Below are 23856 nucleotides of genomic sequence, written 5' to 3' on the forward strand. Positions count from 1 at the left end.
ATTCACGAGGCAGACAGCCGCAGTAGTCCTCTTTTTCTTTTTCTTTTTTATAAATGAATATTAATTTTCACTCAAATGTCTTTTTTTCATAAATCGGTTATATATTCGAATTTGGAATATTCAATGATAACCATAGTATGCACTAGAGAGAAGAGGAATGAAAGTCAATAGGAGCAAGACGGAATACATATGCATGAACAAGAGGGAGGACAGCAGAATGGTAAGGATGCAAGGCGTAGAGGTGACAAAGGCATATGAATTTAAATGCTTGGGGTAAACTGTTCAATAACGGGGAGTGCGGAAGAGAGGTGAAGAACAGAGTGCAGGCAGGGTAGAGTGGGTGGAGAAGAGTGTCAGGAGTTATTTGTGACAGAAGGGTACCAGCAAGAGTTAAAGGGAAGGTTTACAAGACGGTAGAGACCAGCTACGTCAGCAGTGGCTAACCACGAGCCATGAAGAGCCACATGTATGCAGGTTTTCACTCCAACTCGATGCCACAAAAGGTGATTTCACTGATACATTCTTCCTCTTTGGTTGAAGGGTTGCTAATCAGTGAAATCACCTGGTGTGGAGTCCGGCTGAAATGAAAACCTGCATACACATGGCTCTCCATGGCACATGGTTAGCAACCCCTGAGCTGTGTTGTATGGTTTAGAGACGCTGACGCTGACAAAAAGACAGGAGGCGAAGCTGGAGGTGTCAGAGTTGAAGATGCTAAGATTTTCGTTGGGAGTGACGAAGAAGAACAGGACTAGGAATGCACATATTACAGGGACAGCTCATGTTGGACAGTTTGGAGACAAAGCATGAGAGGCAAGATTGAGATGGTTTGGACATGTGCAGAGGAGAGATGCTGGGTATACTGGGAGAAGGATGCTGAATCAAAGAAGGTTGAACCAGTTCATCTGGATACAACGTTTATTGACAGATATGTTTCATCACTCAACTAAGTGACCTCTTCAGTCTAAACTGACTGCAGGTATCCCCACCCCTTATAAACAGTAGTTGCATAATGACCGAAATCAACGACCAGTTTCATATGCAAATATGGGTGTGACCACAATGGCCATGTGTACAATTCTGAAAGATGTACTCTAAGAGGCTAGGGGAACATCTGTCTTCAACTTACAATGATGTTATTGCAAACACTCCCAAATCCTCTTTAAATAATACACTAGGCCATTGCAACTGTAGTTAATGGTCACACCTATATTTGTATATGAAACAGGTCCAGTTTCAGTCGTTATGAATCTTGTCACCACCTTACAATGCTGTGATTGCAAACATTCCCAAATCCTCTGTGAATAGCACACATGGCCATTGAAACTCTAGCGAATGGTCACACCCATATTTGCATGTGAAACTGGTCATTGAGTTCGGTCGTTATGCAACTGCAACTGCATTGTTTATAAGGGGTTGGGATACCTGCAGTCAGTTTAGACTGAAGAGGTCAAAGTGATGAAAGGTGTCTGTCAATAAAAGTTGTATCCAGATGAACTGATTCAACCTTCTTTGATTTTCTTACCTGGATTATTGAGCATGCATCAAGACAAGGATGCTGAACATGGAGTTGCCAGGGAAAGCCTCCTACAGACTGTGCGATTTTAGCAAGCCTATAAGTTTACTGCAAGCCACACTGTGCGATATAGATCTAATAAACTTGGGTAGGACATCAAGTTTGATGTATGTAGACTGTACGATAACACCTATTTAATCGCAGGCTACGACACAAGTCCATAAAACCGTCACCAGCATGCATGCTGCATCAGCATGCGTAATCAATCTACGCCGCTGGTACAGCAACATTACGCCAAGCAGGAATTGAGTCCTTTCAATAGTCGCCGCAGCTTGTTTTGCTCATTTTGTTGCTCATTTTGTTTGCTCGTTTTGTTGAATCCATCGCATTTGGGTCACAGATGCTAACTGTCTGTTTGTTTGTGTTTAGCGCCAGTAAAGATTCTGTGTCGCATTGATCAGTGCATCATTTTGTGCTGCATTTCTATTGGTTGGTTAGTAGACGTAGGTCGTAGCAGCAGTCACATTGTGAGATGGTCATCCTAAATTTCTGACATTGTCAGACTTTTGTCCCAGGTTATCTTTGGTCGCAAGACTATAATAACGGCCATCTTTGAACCTGTCTCACAGCGCGACGTAGGACCACCGTTTTAGAGCCATGACCAAAGATATCAACAAGTTTAGTCATCTTTCGTCTGAGACGGCCCAAATCGCACAGTCTGTAGGAGGCTGAAGAGGGAAAGAGGAAGGCAAAAGAGGAGGTTTATGGATGTGGTGAGGGAGCACATGCAGGTGGCTGGCGTGACAGAGGAAGATGCAGAAGACAGGAAGAGATGGAAATGGATGATCCATCATGGCGACCCATAACGGGAGCAGCTGAAAGTAGTAGTAGTAGTAGTAGTAGGATACCTGCAGTCAGTTGAGATTGAAGAGGTCACTTAGATGAGTGATGAAACGTTTCTCTCAATAAACGCTGTGTCCAGAAGAACTGATTAAACTTTCTGTGACAGTAATAGTAGTACATTTGTTACATAGTAATTTTATCTTAGTGGTACATTGGTAGCACTTTTGATACATAGTATTCATATCAAACTAGTACTATATGAAGTAGTAGAGCATTTACTAAATAATCATATAGTATAATAGTAAGTATTTGTAGCAGAACATTTGCCAAACAGTAATCACACAGTAGCACTACATGAAGTAAAACCAGCAGTACATTTGCTAATATAGTAATCATATCATAGCTGAGAGTGCATGTCACGTGGAGTGTATTTACTGTACGCGCTCCTATCAAGAGGTGGTGAGCAGGAAAATCATAATACAAGGTAGATTTACATTGAAACATAGCAGTATTAATGTCTTGATGCATGTCAGTTGATAATGGTGTTAAAATAAGGCCACAATAGTAACTGCCGACACCAATAGTAGTATCAGATGATTTGTGTTTCCCCGCTACGTGTTTACAAGTCTTGCTTAGAGACCACTTAAGGATTAAAGTAGGCCTGGAAGTGGAACGTTTTAAGGCCTTTCTTGAAGACTGAACACAAGACTACAAGGACGACCTGGTCTGCGGCTAACCTGTAATACTGAGCTGGATGAAGACCATTCTTTGTCTCCGATGTCGATGTTTAGGATGAAGCTCCAAACCTCTGGCACTTGCATTTATAACCAGTATCGTACATCACTTCCGCGACTACATTTAGGGTTACCGTTAACTTCCATCTAGTGTTAACAAAAGACACGGCAGAAGAGTGATGAACCGGGGCTAGCTACATTAGCTTAGCCACAGCTTAAATAAGAGGGACGCTTACCCAAGGGCTCGGGCTTCGGTTGTGATTAAAAAAGAAACGTAGAATAACCTGCAGAGAATTTCTGGTTTCTCTTTAGAAGCACCCACGAGTACCCTAAAATCATAATTAAAACACGTCGTTGGGCTGTCCGTGTTTTCAAAAGAGGTTTCCTGGTTTATTCGGGACATCCGATAAACACCGGAAGTAGACTTGTTTTGTTTTTTTCAAAAAAAATTTTAAAAAAAAATTATTTTGCAATTACAAAACATTACAAAAGGCATTTATACACAGATATACATACATACATGACCAAATGCAATTAAAACACTTGCCAGCAAGGGAGGGAATGCATATTATAAAGATGCCACAAACACTAACTCAATATTATGAGACCACAGATGAGTATAGATGTAGAGTTTTCATTCCTTTCACATTGGTGGAGGACCTAATAGTATCCAGATCGTATCCAAATGTAGACTTATTCTCACTGAAAATACTCGTCACAGTCACTGCCCGAGCCCCACCGGAAACTCGAGCTCCGCTTCCCTCTGCGTTATCTTTTTTCTTTTTTTTTTAAGGGTTTTGGCGCTCGGCAAACACAGATTTGATGCACTACCGCCACCAACTGGAACGGAGAGTGGCTCACAATGTCTACTTAAAAAAAAATTCATGTCTTCTCAATTAAACCGGTTATTTCTCACCTCTCTAAGAGGGATTAAAAGCCTCTCTCAGCAGCTGTTGCACACCTTCTCCAGAAACTCCTACAACACCCAGAAGTGTCCTTGCTGCATCTACAAGTATGTCAATTCTCTCCGGTTTCTTTCTACTCCAGCAGTACAGTTAATTACAATTGCCAAAAGGGCCAAAACTTCATCTGGTCCTTACAAAAGCAAAACTCGGTGTGCTTTTTGACTGACTTGTCATCCTTAGGTTCTTGTCTCACATCATTCTCATTGTTTCTCTCTGTTCTTATAGCAGTTTCAGCATAATGTAATCCCTTTTCTGCTCTCATCTTATTCACCTTCTCTTCCTTAATTCTTTTTTGACACTGTACTGACCCCGTATCATGATTTCCCTTGCAGTGCCGGTACTTTTCTTGCGCTTTCTCAACTTTACAATGTTCCACATTGCGGTTGTCCTCCCACATCTCCCACATTTTCTGATTCCATTACATACTGTAGCAAAATGTTCATATTCTTGACAACAAAAACATCTGAGAGGAGCTCTCTCATATGGCCTCACCCTGTAACTCATATAATCAAGGTACATTCTTCCCGGCAATCCATCCATCCATCCATTATCCAAACCACTAATTCTGCTCTCAGGGTTGTGGGGATGTCTATCCTAGCAGTCAGTGGGCAGCACGCAGGGAGACACCAGGCCGCCAGGCCCTCACAGGGCCTCTTCCCGGCAGTTCCCCTTCAAGAGGTCAAACACACAGATCAGAGAAGTTTGAATCAGTTCATTTGGATAACACGTTTATTGACAAATACGTTTTATCCAGATGAACTGATTCAACCTTCTTTGATTTTCTTACCTGAATTATTGAACTTGCACCAAGTCAAACACACAGACTTACTATCCCCCTTCTCACCTTCTCGTCATTCTTCTTGCCGCACACAAACCTGCAACATCCCGAAATGACTCAACCTCTACTGACAGCGGCACGCCACTTACCATTCCCTTCTTCGAGTTATTTAGAAGGTATCTGTGTGACTTGTGTGACACCTTAATCTCTGACGCCTTGATAAACAATCAGTGATAACCATCCCACTTCTTGCTATCCCGATCGATTGGACATCTCCAAGATTTTCCCCTACAAACTTTCCGACATCATGTGGATCCTGGAAAATCCCGTCCTCTCTTGTTACGGCCATCATGTTACAATTTCATTCAGCAGAAGCTTTTATCCAGGGCGACGTACATCTGAGAGTTAACACAACACAAGCAAGGATCTAGGCAAGAGGCGACAGCGCCACTAAGTGGCAAAAACAAAAAAAACTAGGTTCAGGTCCGATAGGACAACAGGCAGTGCACAAAGTCAATTCATACGGTGCATAGAAGCTAATTTTTTCATTTATTTTTAATATTGTAACGAATTCAGGGGGCAGCCGGGAATCGTTGCAGCCAGGACGCGAGCTCAGGTCTCCCTCACCAGTCATTGGGCTGTAGGCGGGGAGACACCCTGGACAGGCCGCCAGTCCATCACAGGGCCCACACATACACACACACACACACACACACACACACCGAGACAATTTAGTACAGCCGATTCACCTGACCTACATGTCTTTGGATTGTGGGAGGAAACCGGAGCACCCGGAGGAAACCCACGCAGACACGGGGATAACATGCAAACTCCACACAGAAGATGACCCGGGGCGACCCCCAAGGTTGAACTACCGCGGGGCACGAACCCAGCACCTTCTTGCTGTGAGGCGACCGCGCTAACCACTGCGCCACCGTGCCGCCTCCCATTGGTTATCTTTGAAGACGAATATATTCTCAATGTCATGTCTTTGAGATGACATGGTGTCCCAATACATTCCATATCACACAATCAAAATGGTCAGGTTTCAATATGTGTTTTTTTAATATATTTTTATTATCATTTTTTGACAATGTCTGACAAAGTTACTGCAGCGGGGAGACATCAGGCCTGCTCATGCCCTGGAGAGAGGGGTTGGTGAGCAGGCCATCAAGCACTGCAGACAGTGAATGTGAGCCTGTGGTCTGGTACTGAATACAGACCACTGACTATGGTATAGACACTGGACAAGGATGAGAGCTGGGGAATAACATTATTCTGTGCCACCAATCAAGATCAATGTCGGTAGTCACAACATCAACGAATTAGTTTTCGGATTTCTAAACAACCGCAGTAAACTTTAAAACACTTTTTGTTAATCACCGATGTGAGTATGTGTATGGTTATGCGTATGCGGGAGGGATTCTGCTCCAATCGACACGTATTTTAGCCAATAACCGTATAAAACAAATAATTAATTTCAAAGGCTAGCATTTGTCATTATTGGTTTGCCTTGTCCTGTTATCCAGTGTCATCTTTAAGCTCAGGAGCCGCACTTCTGCACAGCTGTCTCTGTGGACGGCCCTGGGACTGCTGTCTTACTGATGTCTTCATCATCAGCTCCGGGGACCATGATGGTTGCTTTTGAATTACCGCTTGACCCGTGCTGCTCTCTTCTTTCAGCTTCATAGAAAAATGGAAACACATGTGACTCAGTAACATGTAGGACGTCTGCACATTGTCAGTTCATCCATGCACATACTTTTTTAACCTCTAATCTCATGGCTTTCTTAGATGACATAATGGTCTGGTAATTTTAGAACAAAGACTTCTCATCCATCTAGCCTCTAGTCTCTTGGACTGAGCAGTTTACTGTCTATAAATACAGCCAGAATACAACCTGAATACAAAGGGTTTACCAGTCTAGCTTCCATCATGTGTATGACGTACAGCATTCTTCAACGGATAACAGCAAGATCATCTAGAAGCTAACTATTTACAGTGCATTTACATTACATGTTTTGCAAGAAAGACAGAATCAGAAGTCAAATGAAGTAACATGGGATGCAGGTAATATTTACAAATGTCTACTATTCTCTCAAGACTTAAGTCAATAAGCTGCTTGCATTGCAGATGAAACCTTAACTCCAGGGATGATATAAAACAGTTTGTCCATCAGAGCACAGATGGCTTTAGGCTTTCAGTTAAGAGCATTTCTTTCAGTTGCTGGATTGTTTAAAATCAAGGATCGCGCTTACCTAAAGCACTACATGGTGTTAAGACTGGCTTTTCCAATTGCTCGCCCTCAGCAACGGAAGCCCGGATCTTCCTCACCACATAGATGCTAGCTATAGGATGTACACAGACAAGCAAATTAGTGATAAATGAATACAAATTCAGCATTGTCAGTTGCCTCTGTAGAGGTCAGTGGAACACTATGGGAAAGAAAACTCAATGGTTAGTAAATTTATTTTAATTCTAAAAACAGTTAGTAGGGTTTGTGGAAATAACATTAAATCAAAAGACCTTTTAAAAAGACAAGTTTTAGTGTTCGGCATTTGGGGTGAAATCTCCCTTTAATTACAGTAACAGCACTTCTGCCATCCACAGGTATGACATTTGTGAGTAAGGGTAGGATTTATATCTCACTCATCATCCTCATGACATCACCTTGAAATATAAAATGTTTTACTCCAAATATTGCATTCCTCCGCATGCATTTTTTTTATTTTATCTAAATTTTACATATAGGATTCCTCTTGTGTGTGAGCAATACTACCATACAGCCATACCTTACTTGGCGTATGAGTAGTATTGTACATTAGTATCATTTTTTTGTAGAAAAGTATAATAGTATTAGTATGTTAGTCTAATATATTAGTACAATTGTGATTTACGCGCAATAGTTATATTAAGTGAACTACTAGAAAGCATACTATATATTAGTGCAATTTATCAGCGTATTTTATTCATCAGCTTTAAACGTACAAAGTTCCTTTCTAAAAAATAAAGTTATTCTATTATATTCTATTATATATTCATTCAGAGAAAGACACAAACTGCCCCCCTCCGTGGGCGTGGTCAGTTAAGCTTTTTAACACAGTGAAATACGAAGCCCCCGAGTGCCCGTTGTAGTAAATCGTTCGCTCGTTGCAGTACAACGTAGCACAACCAGCAAAACCAGCGAACGCACTACACATTTTTTTTTTTTTTTTTTTACGGGACCACTCAGGGGCTCCGTACTGAAAGACCAATACATAAATAAAATAAAGCCTACCTTTGATCAACAGTCAGACCATCGTTTTGTTATGATTCGTTATTATTTGTTCGTGGATAATCCCCGTCCAGTCGTTGCCCCCGCACTCCTCGCAAAACACGGGACAGGAAGTAAAGCGGGAGTACTTGTGCAAGCGTCTCGCGTGTCACGTGAAGAATATAGCGCTAGGGGAGGGATTTAAAAAGTTGTCTCTCTGCATTCTGATTGGCTTTGAGAGATGTTGCACAATTCATTATGACCACAGTCATGACCCGAGCAGCCCGTCAACATACTGAGTTGCGCCAGTGGATCTCAATCACGTCCTCAGATACAACCAATACTGCTGGTTTTCTATTCTGCCGGGTACTTCCTTACATTAATCTTTTGTTCCAGGTATTCCACCCCCCACCCACCCCCATAACTGGAACAACAAGTGAACATGATTAACTACTTGGAAGAACAGAAAACTTTAAGTTACTTTCGTAACCCCGGTTCTCTAAGTAGCATGAGTGCGATGCCTCACTATGGGATATGCCCCCTCGTGTAGTCACAGAAGCGCTTGTACCATTATGCCTGCCCTGATTGGCTGGCAGGCATAATGGTACCTTCCTTATATGACTGACGCAGCATCACTCATCATTCAAAACAAGCACACCTCTGGCCGGACCTGATGAAGCAGCAATCATTGGCAACGCTGTCTTCGGGAGGGGAGCGGAGTCGGCTTGTGTTCGTCACGTGAATGCGTCTCTGTGTGTGTCGGAAAAAACAGTGGTTCGGCCTGGAGTCGCCTTGTCACGAAAGTGGGGAGGCGGTCTCCTTCGAGACTGCCGGCCAGAGAGATGCAGTTGGCGAACGCGTGCAGTACGAGGGTGGGTGTTTGAATTAAAATAGGGATCGATTGGCCACTAAATTGGGAGAACAAAGGGAAAAATCAGAAATAAATTTATTAAAAAAAAAACAAGCACACCTCTACTCGCTACACCCCAGCAGCAAGAAGGGCGGTCTGATGAGACATCTCACTCATGCTACCCAGAGAACCGGGGTTACGGAAGTAACCTAAAGTTCTCTTTCATAGCATTCATTTCGATGTCTCACTATGGGATATGGAGACTCCCGTATTGACAGACAAGCTTATCTCAATGACTGACCACCAGCCCCCCCCCCTCCCACGAAGAAGTGTGTGGATGAGGCAGGTCCACTGAGGAACCCACACTCAGGACAGCATGAACAAGGCTTGAAGATGTAACTTTCGACTTATAAAACCTTGCAAATGTGAGGGGCGATGACCAAGTAGCTGCCGCACAGATATCCTGGATAGAGACCCCTCTAAACAGTGTGATAGTATCCACTATCCAGTGAGAAAGTATTTGCTTGGTGATGGGCTTGCCCCTGTGGGGCTTAGCCCAGGACACAAACAACTGATCCCTTTCCTGAAGGCCCTTGTTCTCTCCACATAAGTGTGTAAACGGCGAACTGGGCACAACATATGCAGCCGCTGCCGCACCACAGAGCTCTGAGGAGGCAGCTGAAAAGCTGTCAGGTCCACTGGCAAGCATGAATTGACCACTTTAGGGACGAAAGCAGGATCAAGCTTCAGGGTCACTCCAAGGTTCCCAGGGGTGAACTGCATACAAGCAGAATGCACAGACAGAGCGTGAATATCATTCACACGCTTAACGGTAGCCAAATCCAACAACAAAGCCACCTTAAGAGACAACATTTTCATGTCTATGTGTTTCAGTGGCTCAAAGGGATGACTGGTGAGGGCCTCCAGAACTACAGTCAAATCCCAGGAGGGTGACATAGGCTTAGAGCTGGGTAACAGTTTCCGTGCACCCTTCATAAACCAAGAAACAAGGGGATGCTGGCCTGTCGGCTTACCATCAAAACCGACATGGTAAGCGGAAATAGCAGCCAAGTAAACCTTGACAGTAGAAAACGCCTTCTTCTTGTCAATCAGGTCCTGTAGAAAGGACACAATTGCCCCAACTGAACATTGAAAGGGAATTTCCTGTGCTCTACCACTGAACAATAAATTCTGAATTATACCAGCAAATTCTTAATGAAAATGTCAGGACATCTGTCCGTGAACCGAATCTCAAGAGAACATGGATCATGCAGCAAGAATATGACCCTAAGCACATAAGTCGTTCTACCAAAGAATGGTTAAAGAAGAATAAAGTTAGTCCAAAGGAGTTGAATCAAGTGCAACTGGACTTGGTATATATCCCTGAAGTCCTGACCTTAATCCAATCAAAATGCTGTAGAAGGACCTGAAGCGAGCAGTTCATGTGAGGAAACCCACCAACATCCCAGAGTGGAAGCTGTTCTGTACAGAGGAATGGGCTTAAATTCCTCCAAGCCGATGTGCACGACTGATCAACAGTTACCAGAAACGTTTGCAGTTATTGCTGCACAAGGGGGTGGGGGGTGAGGGGGGTCACACCAGATACTGAAAGCAAAGGTTCGCATTCTCCATCTACTTTTAGGACTTGTGTGAAAATCTGATGATTTTTATGTCATATTTATGCAGAAATATAGAAAATTCTAAAGGGTTCACAAACTTTAAAGCACCACTGTAGGCCCCGAACGGGACGAATTCCATTCTCCCCTTCTTTGGGACCAGGAAACACCTCGAATAGAGACCCTCTAGCCACTGCTCGTGTGGCACTATTCGTATGGCGTTTTTGTTTAACGAGGCAGATATTTCTTCCTGTCACACACCGGGCTGACTCCCTCAGCACGGGAAGCAATGACGCCATTGAAACGAGGAGGCGCCGTGGCGAAATGAAGTCTGTAGCCCCTGACCAGTGTCTTCAACACCCATTTTGACGCCGTGCATGTTTTCCAACTCTATCCGTAAAGACAGGCGAGTGAGTGAAGCTCTGTCTGCTCTACGCGATCTCTCGGAACCTCTTTTAACTGTACGACGCTCGCTCTTAGCGGCTGACAGTGGTCGGTACACCTGGGTGCTACTGCGCATGCGCGAACTGGTAGACTTGCTACAGCTGCCCTGGGGTGAAACAGCCTAGGGCATTGGCCCCTTCTGGTGGTGTTATAGGGGGGAAATACTTTGTTTTGCAACTTTGTCTTTATCGTTTTCCCTTTTGGAAAAAAAAAGCAATACTGCGCCCTCAGCCGTGTGCTCGGATGCGTCAATAAATGATTTTTTTTCTCTGTGTGTGTGTGTGTGTGTGTGTGTGTGTGTGTGTGTGTGTGTGTGTGAGAGTGCTCATGAGACATGATTCCCAGTCTCCGCGGCACGCTTACATGCACGCTAGGCGGAGGCTGTTCGCCCTCTGATTCTCCGTCCTCCTCAACCGCACCGAGCTGGGGTTCCTCGGAGGTGGGGCAGGTGAGAATAGGGTCCTTATTCGAGAGGCTAGCGTGGCGGGCTAGTCTTCGGTGGAAGCTCTTAGCCGTGAAGCGAACGCATGGTTGTTGGCGGCCCGGGACACGCGGGGCAGACCTGGTGTGTGTTGTGTTTCTGCAGGGGCGCAGGCTGGCGGAGTCACCTCGCTCCAAGGTGGCGAGCAGCTTGGCAACTGTATCCATTTAGCTGCCGTGCTAAACTTAAAATGGCTATCTGGAGCGATAACCTCACACTTACCAGTGTCCCTTACCCCCATTATAAACTAAGTGCCGTTTACTCCTGTGTGATCCAATCTTAGTTTAGTTACGATGATCTCCTCCCTTCTGTTCCTTTCTTTATAATTCTTTGTTATGACAGATTTTTATATCTTGTAATACCCCCTTCCTTTCTGGTCTTCCTCCCGCCTTTTCTGCCATACCTCCTTTCCTTCCCTCTTAATCACTGCTCCTCCTTTCCTTTTTCCAAGTGGAAGGAGTGCTGTGTGCGTCAGTATAAGGCGCAGGGCCCTGACGCCGACGTCATGACTGCCAGCCAAAAAAAAACTGATCCGTTTCAATAATTTATTCTGCATTTTGCAGGTTTTATCATAGTATTATTTGACAGTCCAATCCGATCAGCAAAACATCTTATCATGTTTTATTCCAATCGACATGTATTTATCATTAAGAATCCATGGAAGGCGCAACCGTCCTGGCATAAACATCATACAAGTCTTCTCACAATAACAATACAGCAGTTTCTCATACAATTGTATTTCTATTTCCAGTATATACACAGATTTATTTAACTTAAAACAGTTTCATGTAGCAAGACAAACACAACAACCACACATACATTTTTCTTTCTTTCTCAGAGCATTACATTGATCACCACTTACACACACAAAAATACAATCACTGGGAGAAAAAAAAACCAAAAAAAACAACAACAACAACATGACCGGTGAGAAATTAGGTCGAGGAATGGTCTAAGCAATGTGACTGAAGGGTGGAATTTTAGGAGAAATACACCTTGAACCAAGACAGCAATATCGTCATGCGCCGGTCCGAATTATGAAATATTAACCTTGCTAACTCACTAAACTGCAGAGCAGCTTTAGCCCCCAGTTTTTGTGCCCCTCTGGTACTGACAATGCCAGCCATCTCCTAGTGCCCTTTAAGTGTTAAAAAAATACACATTTTGTAATGATACTAATCACTTATGGTTTTTTTTTTTCTTAAATATGTCAGGTGTAAAGTAGGGACCAGAGGAATTCGATCATTGGTCTTCCTACCCTCCATCACCCACATTTTTTTTCACTTTTCTTACTTAAAAGGGAAACCACACAGAACAACAAACATTCACAAGTGGGGAATCTAATTGGACGGTTGGAGTGACGAAAGACGTGAATCAGTCCATCCGGATCTTCTGATTAGTCATCCTATAGATGATGCTGTCATAGCCCGGGTCCATGTTCCATAGGTTGTATGCAATGGCGATGACGGCAAGGGCCAGAGCAATCATCAACCACAGCACAATGTTGAAGATCACAGAATAGTGGAAGTTGTACTTGTAGGCCAGGTTATATGGGCTGTCAGGGTTACTCTGAAGAAGAGCACAGAGAAACATGTGGAGGACGGCAACAAGAGCAGAACGGTTGCATATTGCTTAAGTCATCAGTAAGGTGAAAAACTGAAAAGCAGACCAGCTAGAGACTTACAATCTGTTTGGATTCGAGGATGGATCGGGACTTCCTGGTCAAGGGGGACTCAAAGCTCTTCACGGTGACAACCTCCACAACTGAACTGTTACCATACAGACTGTACATATCCTCTCCAAACTGAAAAGCAGAGCAGCCAAACACAGGTATTAACAGAGGTTTACATTCATATGCAATGAGTTTTGGTTGATCAGACCAATCTTTACCTTCTGTAGAATCGAGGCCAGAATGGAAGCAGCGTCGCTGTACTGAGGAGAGTCTGCGCCATAGTGCAGACGCAGCTCTTCCATGCCAGACAGCTCCAAGGAGTATAGGTCCGGGGAGTGGTCCTTGGCTAGATGCCTGTGTCTCTGCAGCTACATGACGAGGTGAAAAGCACAAGTGTTTTAAGTTACACACTAATGAACACATCCTTAGAAACAGTTTAAAAATAAATGAATCACATATCTTCTGATTTCTGCCCACATAGACAACTTACCAGGGCCGTGATGTCATGCAGCACTTGAACCTCAGACAGGAACAGCAAATCAGCCTGAGAAGAGACAGGATAAAGAGGTGAAGACAGAAGAACAGACAATTACCCACCTTACTTTTGCCAGCTAGACTTTATTGTTTGAAGGAAAACACACCTTTAAACAAATAGGGCATAGTAACTGTATCAATTGAGGGACACAATCACAAAAAATGCAGTAAAACTATTTGACATATTAATGACAGTATTCACTAAATAAGAGCCAGACTTACCAGCACATATTATCTGCCATTTTTGCAAATCAGAAAAAAAACTTGTACTGAACAGGGGACCGCAAACCAAATATTTACATTAAAGGTTCTTATACTTGTGAGAATTACACCATAAATCCAGGTAAAATTCTTACATAGCTTCTCTTTAAAGCTGCAATGCTGTTGAAGTTATGTGCCATCATGGCTGTATCCCTCCCACTCCATGACGTGCTGGTCAGGCACAGGAGTGTTCTGCCGAAATGCACTACAGAACGCCACAGGAGGTCATTCCTGCCTGTGACCATCAAACTTCACAACTCTTCCCTCAAAGTGTCAGACACTGAGTCAATAGTCATTAGACTGGCCCTTCAACTTGTTTTACCCTGTCGGGTGTTTGTTTGTTTCAAGCTGCAGTAGATAGGGTGTTATATGCTGGAGCATGGTGCACGTTTACATATTTTATTCTTATTCCCATTTCTTATTTTATCTTCTATTTCTATTTATTTCTATTTTCTTGTTATATTGTATCTCGTTAGTTTGTCTTTACTGGAGTGTGAGTGTCTGTGATAGGACCCAATTTCCCCTTTGGGATGAATAAAGTATTCTGAATCCCGAGGATCATCATTTTTGTTTAACTTACTAAAGTGTTACTTGAACTGAATAGTTATTTGATCCCTCTTCACTTCATAGAAGCATTCAAAATAAATGAGTCACCAGTATTGTTGTGTCAGCAACTTTCCCACCGGCAAGCAAAACCAACAAAGGTTAACATAGGATTCAGATGTTCATGTTGTATTATCTGTTGATAGAGGTCTTCCACTACCTGCCTTCTTCCTCATTTAGCTGCTTTGCTGAGAATGTAAAACGCTATGAACCCAAATAATTTTTCACAGGAAACCATACCAGGCAGTAACTAATTAAATGAGCAACTGAAAAAGAATTCGTGCTTCATCTATTCATGGAGTAGTTTTTTTCTTTTTGGTATTTTTTTATACCTTTATCAGATAGTGATAGTGGAGGCAAACAGGAAACGGGGGAGAGGGGGGTACGACATGCAACAAAGGTTGCTGGCTGAATTCAAACCGGCGACAGTTACAACCATGTGGCATACACTCTAAACCAGGGGTGGGCAATCTTATCCAGAAAGGGCCAGTGTGGGTGAAGGTTTTTGTTCCAACCAAGCAGTTATACACCTGATCCCACTAATTAACCAGTTGTCTTTGCTGAGGAACTTGATTAGGAGACACAGATATGTAATTGCTTGGTTGGAACAAAAACCTTCACCCACACTGGCCCTTTCTGGATAAGACTGCCCACCCCTGCTCTAAACATTCGGCTATGGAGGCACCCTCATGGGTTAGCTTTTCATTATTGAAGTTGTTGTGGTGAACAAGCAGATTTGGTATGACCCAATATTAGCTCTGAAACTGTTATATGCTGACCTCCACGTTGCGGCTGAGCGAGTTGAGGGGCAGGGAGGTGAGCACAGAGCCATCTTGAGACAGGCGAGCACGGATCTGCTGCAGGGTGACTGGCAGGTCCTCAAACACAGCATTGGCTTTGCCCAGCATATAGAGCCTCTGAAAGGTGGAAAGAGGTTGCAAGATGTTAGAGAAAAACACTTTTGGACTGATGTCAGATTTCACATCAGGCTCACAAAGATGGATGTCAACCATTCTTTAGGCTCTGTGCCATTTCACACACCTCATCACTTGGGGCCAGCTGCAGCACCACAGGGGTGTCCTCAGCAAACAGAGTGTGGACCGTCTCTGCAACACTATCCAGAGTGAAGGGCACGGGCTGAGAGAGAACAAGAGCCATCAGCAGATGGATACAAATCCTTTGTAGTGAAATAAAATCGTAGTCTTTACAATCATGCATGCAGTAACGATGTTTGAAATACAAGAAGCGCTCAACAGGACTACTTGCTGTCATCTAATATTTCATGCACCACATTTAAAAGCCCAGACAGGGTATTTCGCTATGTTAACACCATGAGTCCACAAGCCAGTCTTACTTACATTCTCCATTGGGTAGGAGGCCACGCTCTGGGGCAGAGCCAGGCTGTCAACCCCCCTCACCACCACCAGCACATTAGCTCTGGGACGCTGGAACAGTGGCCCAGCTTGGAGACCTGGCCAGGATAGATCCTGTACAAATAAGCCGAGACTTTTAAGTGAGATCAGATAATCAGATGCCTCAGGGTGATGCATCAGATGGGTGATAATCTAACCCTTGCAGTCAAACAAAAATATTCATGACTGTCGGGGGGGGGGGGGGGCATGATGTGCATTGGCGATGAGGAGCACCCGTCACCATGGCAGCAACGAGCAACACTATGCTATGCTCAGAGAGACAAGTTGAAGTGGAGCTGAGGTTAAATTTATGCAAATTATTGATGACATACTGAAGCTGCAACCAATTACAGACAAGGATTTCTTACTGCCATCATTCCATACATACAAGTGGAAGAGAAATTAATCATAGCCGTCTCAGATTTTCTGGAGTTTATGATGTGTCATTTCTCTACTCTAAGATAGAAATGACACATGGAAAAAAAAGTGTCAGTGTTATTAAGCCAACTACGCAGTGTTTGGAGGGAAATGTACTACAGCTTAAAATGCCAGTAGCATGATGCATAATTTCCGTGAAACTGTAAAGGCAACTAAAAAATTGCTTTTTTTATGAATGAATAATGTGTAATACATAAAAAAATAACAAACCCAATGAATATCCTTAATAACACTTACTTTATAATAAATAGGGATATCTAAAAAATAGTTTATTTGATCATGCTTGAAGCAGTTCATGGCTGGCTTGTTTAATAACTACAACAAACTTGATAAGCTGTTAAGAACAACCCATCTTAATGTCTGCAGCGCAGCTAGAAAGACTGTTAAAGGACTGTCAGTGAGCAGCTAGCAACAGAGCGACTGCTAGCACTCATGAATCCTGATGTAAACAGACAGGAACCACCCACTGGTAAAATTAAAATGTATTGATTCATGTGCATTATGCCTGTTTAACAACTTGCAATAAAACTCAAGTATGCACATATGTATAACATAATATAGCACCTCCTGAATAGAGAAGCCCATAGTTAGAGCCACCAGGTCAGGGATCTTCTCTCCGGAGATTGGCCATTCTCCTTTCTGGAAGGACACAAACTCTGGAGTTTGCAGCACTGTTAAGTTGTCCCCCCAAACGCCTTGAGGAAAACCAGAAGAACAGATAAATGGGAAAGAAGTGAATAATAATGTCAAAATTTTAAAAACACGGAGAGTCAACTTTTTCTGCTAGCACAAGTTATTTTTAACAGCTATGAGTTTTAATATTATAAACCTTCAGATTTTATTGGCATTACTACATAGGCGTATGGCCTACGCAACTGCTAAAGTCTGTATTACCCCTTTTTTTCTCACTCACTCAGGCAACCATTTTCAATTTTACCCACATCCAATGTTTGCATCAAGCCACATCAATTATGCATATCACATATTTGTGATATGCATAATTATTTTGACACAGGGATAATATTAACGTATTCCATTGACAGGTTGCGACACTACTTACATTTTCTCAGCCTATAAAATGTTAGCTTTACACGTGATAAGTGGATCATTCTGCACCGGTTATTATTCGGGTCATTTATTAAGTGACAACGACATAGAGATTCCCTATCAACCAGTCTATGCTGTCAACACATAGCGGTCTCCAAGAGCTCATTTCAGTCACATGCTGTGGGATTTTACACAGTTGCTACTGAGAGCAAGACAACTAGAGAGCGAGGCTGTAATCCATCTGTCAGTAGTGTCACAATGCCCCATTTTAACTACAAGCAACCACCGACTTTGACAGAAGTAAACTGGTAACTAATTCATTGAAAGGGCGATTAATGGAAAAGTGTTTGCAATTGGTAAATAACTGATAATTAGGTGTGAAGTCGATCGGTAACAGAGAGCAGAGATGAGGAATGAATGAACGCGAACAGGAACTTGAGGGAGGTCACATGACGAGCCTCCCTTGACTGACTCAGACCGGCCACAGCACAACGCGGCCAACTGCTCAAACTGACCATTTCGGGCAATCAAGTGTACGTGGATTAAGCTATCATTTTATTAAAACGTGCCGTTTTGATGATTTACCATTTCAAATGAAAGAAGAAAAAACACATACGTACGCACTCGTACACACACACACTAAGTACACCCGTACACACACGCAAGGTTTGCAACCGCAGTTTTTACGATTCGTCCACATTTTTCAGTCATCTTGGCTGAAGTCCGGAGAGTGGTAGAAGCAAACTAACGCCTATTTCCACCGCCGCCTTCAGCCTCAACGCTGGAACCGCGTATGATCGGGGAGCGGAACGGCTAAAACGCCCTTGTCCGGGACAAGACGCGGTCAAAGGTGCAGGTTTTAGACACGTAACGTTGTGGAATCTCACCCGCCTTGGTAGCGAAACAGAAAACAAACGCCACAGCGAATACGACCTCCATCCTTCCACTGTTTTTCAGCGACATCTTCCTCACCGCAGACCCCGAGATCAGCTGACCGTACGTCACCCACTAGCACGGCAAAGGATTGTGGGAAGGGTTCTTCTTCGCTCTGTGTATTAATGGTGGTTGGAACCCTAGCCTTAAAGTGGATTACCGCTACCTACTGTTACAGTATGCTGAAACTGGTTGAGAAGCTACTTAAGAAACAGGCAACAATTTACATCAGCATGCATGGATATGTGAAATAGTTTATTCTGTACATAACTGATATATGCAGAGTATCCAAAATACTGAAATTTGTTCTATTTGTGGACGACACCAATATTTTCTCTTCTGTGATCATAAGCGAAATGAGAGCATCATAAAGGTGGTTTGACATTAACAAATGTATCATTAAATTTGAACAAAACAAACATTATGTTGTAAAACACCCAAGCAAAAATGATGATAGACAATGTCAACATAGAAAGAGTATATGAAAATGATTTTTTTTAGGTGTTACAGACCACAAAATCTGCTGGAAATGAAAGGAGCATTGCAGTCCTGGGAAAAACGAGGCCCATTCTGGATCATAAAGCATTGTATACACCACATTGTTCACTTGTGTTGCCATATTTGCATTACTGTGTTAAGGTATGGGGTAACACCTACAAAAGCAACCTACATCCATTATGCATACTGCAATAAAGGGTCACAAGGATCATTAACAATGTAGGATTTCACGAACACAGTAAGACACTGTTTTTGAAGTTCGTGGATCTCGTAGAATTTAACAGCACAAGTAATGCATAAAGCAAGCAATATTTTACAAAAAATATTCTTCGACCGAGAGAGGGGTTATAATTTGAGAAGAAAGTTTAATTTAAAGAAACTGTTCAGCTATGAAGAGTAGTATGTGTATTTGGATCTGTGGGGTGAATTTGTGGAATAGTTTGGATGTGGAACTCAAGCAAAGTACAAACATTATGCAGTTCAAAAAAGTGTACAAAAATTATTTTTAAGAGGTATAGGGATGAGGAGGGACTGTGATAACTAAGTTTTATATTATTGACACTGGTGGTATGTGGGTTGTACGTAGAACTGGGATAATTGTTTATAAATTGTATATAAAATAAAGTTAACTGAGTAGTGGAGAATGGATATGAATTAATAAGTGTAAACTTCCTCCTACTGCAATATTTAAGTTGTTTTGTTAATGAGAATGTGTTGGATTTGTTATTGTTAATTTCATTGTATTATTGTTGTTTTTAATGGGTTTTTTGTTGTTGTTTTTTATGTGTTCAAAATAATTAAATCAAATCAAACCCATATATAGGTCAGTGAGCTCAAAGTACCGTGGAAGCTTATTGTATAGCGCTGCAGATAGTCAAAGAAGGTTGAATCAGTTCATCTGGACACTACATTTATTGACAGAATCGTTTCATCACTCAACCAAGTGACATCTTCAGTCTAAACTGACTGAAGGTATCCCCACACTTATAAACAATACAGTGGCATAACGACCGATACCAACTACCAGTTTCATATGCAAATATGGGCGTGACTATTAACTGGAGTTTCAATGGCCATGTGTACTATTCACACAGGATTTGGGAATGTTTTCAATCACAGCATTGTAAGATAGCAACAGATGTACTCTTAGCCCCCCCCCCCCCCGGTTCAGGGATGGTCGTTCCCTCTTCACATAGAGGCCACTTTGACTCGCCATTCAAACCAGCGTTCCTTCATATCAAGGATGTGCACATCCTCATCCCTGAAAGAGTGGCCACTGGCCTGTAGATGGTGGAGACTGTGGAGTCCTGGCCTGACGTGTTAGCTCTCCTGTGTTGTGCCATCCTCTTGGCCAGCGTCTGTTTAATGTCCCCAATGTACAAGTCACGGCACTCCTCCTAGCACTTAACAGTGTACACTATATTGCTCTGTTTGTGCCAGGGGACCCGATCCTTGGAATGGACCAATTTCTGGCACAGCGTGTTTTGGGGCAATATAGTGTACGCTGTTAAGTGCCAGGGGGATTGCTGTGACTTGTACACGGGGGAAACCAAACAGATCCTGGCCAAGAGGATGGCACAGCACAGAAGCGCTAACACATCTAGTCAGGACTCCACAGTCTACACCCATCTACAGGCCAGTGGCCACTTTCTCAAGGATGAGGACGTGCACATCCTTCATAGGGAGGTAACGCTGATTTGAACGGGGAGTCAAAGAGGCCATCTATGTGAAGAGGGAACGACCATCTGTTAACTGAGGAGGGGCCTCAGAGTACATCTGTCACCATCTTACAATGCTGTGATTGCAAACATTCCCAAATACTCTGTGAATAGTACACGTGGCCATTGAAATTCCAGTTAACATTCATGCCCATATTTGCATATGAAACTGATCGTTGTGCCACTGTATTGTTTATAAGGGTGGGGATACCTGCAGTCAGTTTAGACTGAAGAGGTCACTTAGTCAAGTGATGAAATGTTTGTCAATATAACATATTATCAGTATAAAATATTGTGTCCAGATGCACAGATTCAACTTTCTTTGATATATGCAAAATACTTTAAGGGTACAGTCCTTAATCCAAATGTAAACCAAGGGGTCGCCCCACTACCAAAATACAAACCACAGGACAGGAAGCTGCCATCATTCCCAGATTGATTGGCAGGTCTCTTAACGCAAGGACTAAGAAAAAAACAACTAAACTGTGCGTTTCCAATTTTTTTTCCTGGCACTTAACAGCACTATATTGCACTGTTTGTGCTGGGGGACCCGATCCTTGGGGTGGACCAACTTCTGGCGCAGTGTGTTTTGGGGTTTGAAAGTAACTGACACTCCTGTCACATACAGAATCACTACTGGTTTACGCTTAGGCAGCTGTTGTCTTGCTGTTATGCAACTCTATTATTTATAAGGGTGGAGATACCTTGCAGTCAGTTTAGAATGAAGAAGTCACTTAGTTGAGTGATGAAACGTGTCTGTCAATAAATGCTGTGTCTGAATTGATTCAACCTTCTTTGATTTTCTTACCTGGATTATTGACCATGCATCAAGGCAGATAGAAAAACTTCCATTGAGACTTTTATTTATTGTGCATTTGAAAAATGCACTGTACATCCATATGCATTCGGTGCCTAGCCCACAGCACTTGAACCCGGGGGGGGGGGCACTAAGAGTACGCCTGTCGCCATTTTACAAGCTGTGATTGCAAACATTCCCCAATCCTCTGTGAATAGTACACATGGCTATTGTAACTCTAGTTAATGGTCATGGCTATTTGCATATGAAACTGATTGTTGGTTTCAGTTGTTATGCCACTGTATTGCTGATAAGGGTGGGGATATCTGCAGTCAGTTGAGACTGAAGAGGTAATGAAACGTTTCTCCCAGTAAACGTATCCAGATGAACCGATTCAACTTTCTGAGGCGTAACCCAGGTTTCTCTATGGTACCGCCCGCCCTCCAGTGGTCGTTTGGGACCAATAGGGGGTTCCAACATAGGCACCAGTAAGGACCCGGTCACACGAAATGGGGGCATTCATAGCCTTCATAATCTTCACAACAGCCAATCATTTCAACTGACACCAGTGAATGAAGTGAGCATCAAAACCTGTGACTGTCCAGAAAGTTGACATTATAGTTGTCTGGTCCGTACAGCGCCACCTCACAATCGCCACGACGAGATAGCATTGCTAAAGGGACATCGCCCTCCTAGATCAATATACCCAGGCCTAAATTACACCTATACCAAACTAAACTTTACCAAACACTTGCCTTAATTTAAAAACCACACCAAACCCCAATCAACCATACCTAAACTGTATCATAATGTAACAGGTAAACTATACCCATGTAGTGGGGTGTTGCATTTTGTGTGCTAGTATAGGCCTAAGTGAATGTGTACCCACCTCACAGCATCTCACCCTCTCTCTTGCTAGCAGACAGAGTTGGTAGAACGGTGAACTGGAACAATAACACATTTATTTAAACTTAACACAGCAGTTAGTTTCTAGTAAAATACAAAAACAAAAAGAAACTACAAATCATTAGTATAAAGTTAGTAAATTTCTACTCATTTAAACCATCAACAGTGTCCATTCCGCTGAAGATCGACAGCGCAGCGCCTTGCCGCATGCTGAACAATAGCCGAAAACCTTGTTCCAAAGACGAATTCCTCCTTAAGCCCAGTGTTAAACTGGACGATGCCAAGTGGCAGGGAATACTCACAGCAGGGAGGTGGGAGAAAAGGGAGGGAGAAACAGCCAAACTTGCCAAACAGATTCACTGATGATGCTGTGTCTACTGCAGCATGGTCCGTTCACCTCAAACACGGCAGCCATCATCCATTTCCTTGTGTCCTGACAGCCTACCTGAACTCACACAACTCCATTTTGCAGCCACTAACCTTTTGGTTACGTTATCACAATCAAACATCAACTTCTCATCCTCACTCAAACTCCTCGTCTTCCTTGGTTAGCCGCCATGTTCCTCTTTTCCCCTTAGTCACACAAGTCCCACCCTCTGCCACCGTTCCTCTCCTTCCAATAGGCCCACAGTTCCTGACAGTCACTGATCGGTCGATGAAGTGCCCACCAATCACCAGAGGCAATTCAACCCTCTACAAGCCAGTCAGTCCCATGTGGCTTGCCACATCCCCCCTTTCCAAACCTTGCCACAACAGAGACTTTTCTACAGTACTGGGACTCAACAGCAATTGTCTTTCATTTACCACTGCTTAACATTATTATTGTTTAGCTGGTAGGAATTAAGGCAAAGCGTTCACAACCAACAATGAAAAGTATACCATCCATTCCATTCTATCCATTATCCAAACCGCTTATCCTGCTCTCAGGGTTGCAGGGATGCTGGAGCCTATCCCAGCAGTCATTGTACATAACATACATCAGTGGAGCAAACACTGATAGTGCAAGACAAAATACAATGATATTCAGGACTATTTTATGGTATAGTCCTTGAACCTAATGGAGAGTTGACCCCTTGTACTTCTCTGAGGCCGACTAGGCCTTGGCATATCCTCACTATCTGCACTGGATTCATCTGCATCTTCAGATGGTGCACCCCCTTCTGAATCATCCTCTGTGACCATCTGGTTTTCACCCACCCCTGACTGCTCACGTTGTCCTCCCTCCCTGTCCATGTCGCTGTGTGATGTACTGTGGGTGGTGTGTGGTGAGTCTGAATTATGCGATGACAACTAAGGGGCAAATACACTACATCATAGCAGTGGCATAACCAGGAATATTTTTTTAGGTGGGCCTGAGGGAAAATGGGTGGACCAAAATTTTCCAGCAATAATCCTTCAAACAAGATGCAAATTCGAACACATTACAGCAGTAATGTGTTGCGGGGAACACTAATTTAGGCTGCGAGGGTGGCTCATCCACAGCAGACAAATCTGGTGGTGGCATGGTCAAGGGAATCGTCTCACCGTCGTCAGAGGGGGAAGGAGAAGCTGCCTGCAA

The 23856-nt window shown here is 43.1% G+C and overlaps 2 protein-coding genes and 1 long non-coding RNA gene across 5 annotated transcripts in view; all 3 read right to left on the minus strand.

Moving 5' to 3' along the window:
* The window catches only part of senp7 (SUMO specific peptidase 7), a 55494-nt gene extending 52025 nt beyond the window's left edge, over nucleotides 1-3469 (minus strand). The window contains exons 1-2 of one of the 3 annotated variants that reach the window (XM_056289533.1): nucleotides 3330-3460; nucleotides 2425-2516 (exon numbers count right to left, since the gene is read on the minus strand). The gene's annotated coding sequence lies outside the window, so the exon portion shown is untranslated. Of the gene's footprint in view, nucleotides 1-2424; nucleotides 2517-3096 lie in introns of all 3 variants that reach the window. The other 2 variants (XM_056289531.1, XM_056289532.1) reach the window with 2 other exon arrangements.
* A 2413-nt stretch (nucleotides 3470-5882) lies between these two features.
* On the minus strand, nucleotides 5883-8261 carry LOC130120836 (uncharacterized). The gene is made up of 3 exons (XR_008811011.1): nucleotides 8114-8261; nucleotides 7095-7184; nucleotides 5883-6519 (listed from the first exon to the last, which is right to left on the minus strand). It is a non-coding gene; the product is annotated as an uncharacterized LOC130120836 (long non-coding RNA).
* Nucleotides 8262-12017: 3756 nt separating this feature from the next.
* On the minus strand, nucleotides 12018-18448 carry atp6ap2 (ATPase H+ transporting accessory protein 2). The gene is made up of 9 exons (XM_056289729.1): nucleotides 18335-18448; nucleotides 16965-17095; nucleotides 15909-16037; nucleotides 15592-15687; nucleotides 15330-15467; nucleotides 13643-13696; nucleotides 13371-13520; nucleotides 13165-13284; nucleotides 12018-13049 (listed from the first exon to the last, which is right to left on the minus strand). Exons 1-9 carry the CDS (start codon nucleotides 18408-18410, stop codon nucleotides 12855-12857), a joined length of 1089 nt encoding a protein of 362 aa, XP_056145704.1. The 5' UTR covers nucleotides 18411-18448; the 3' UTR covers nucleotides 12018-12854.
* Between the last annotated feature and the right edge of the window lie 5408 nt (nucleotides 18449-23856).

This window comes from Lampris incognitus, chromosome 11 (assembly GCF_029633865.1).
Source record: "Lampris incognitus isolate fLamInc1 chromosome 11, fLamInc1.hap2, whole genome shotgun sequence".
Lineage (NCBI taxonomy): Eukaryota > Metazoa > Chordata > Actinopteri > Lampriformes > Lampridae > Lampris > Lampris incognitus.

What these genes read in the sequence shown, in the direction of transcription:
- atp6ap2 (XM_056289729.1), bottom strand. Translation starts at nt 18,410, where the DNA reads ATGTCGCTGAAAAACAGTGGAAGGATGGAGGTCGTATTCGCTGTGGCG. An exon ending in CTGTTTCGCTACCAAGGCGG is followed by an intron (nt 17,096 to 18,334) that starts GTGAGATTCCAC and finishes GTTTTCCTCAAG; the next exon opens with GCGTTTGGGGGGACAACTTA. An exon ending in TGGCCTCGATTCTACAGAAG is followed by an intron (nt 13,285 to 13,370) that starts GTAAAGATTGGT and finishes TCTGCTTTTCAG; the next exon opens with TTTGGAGAGGATATGTACAG.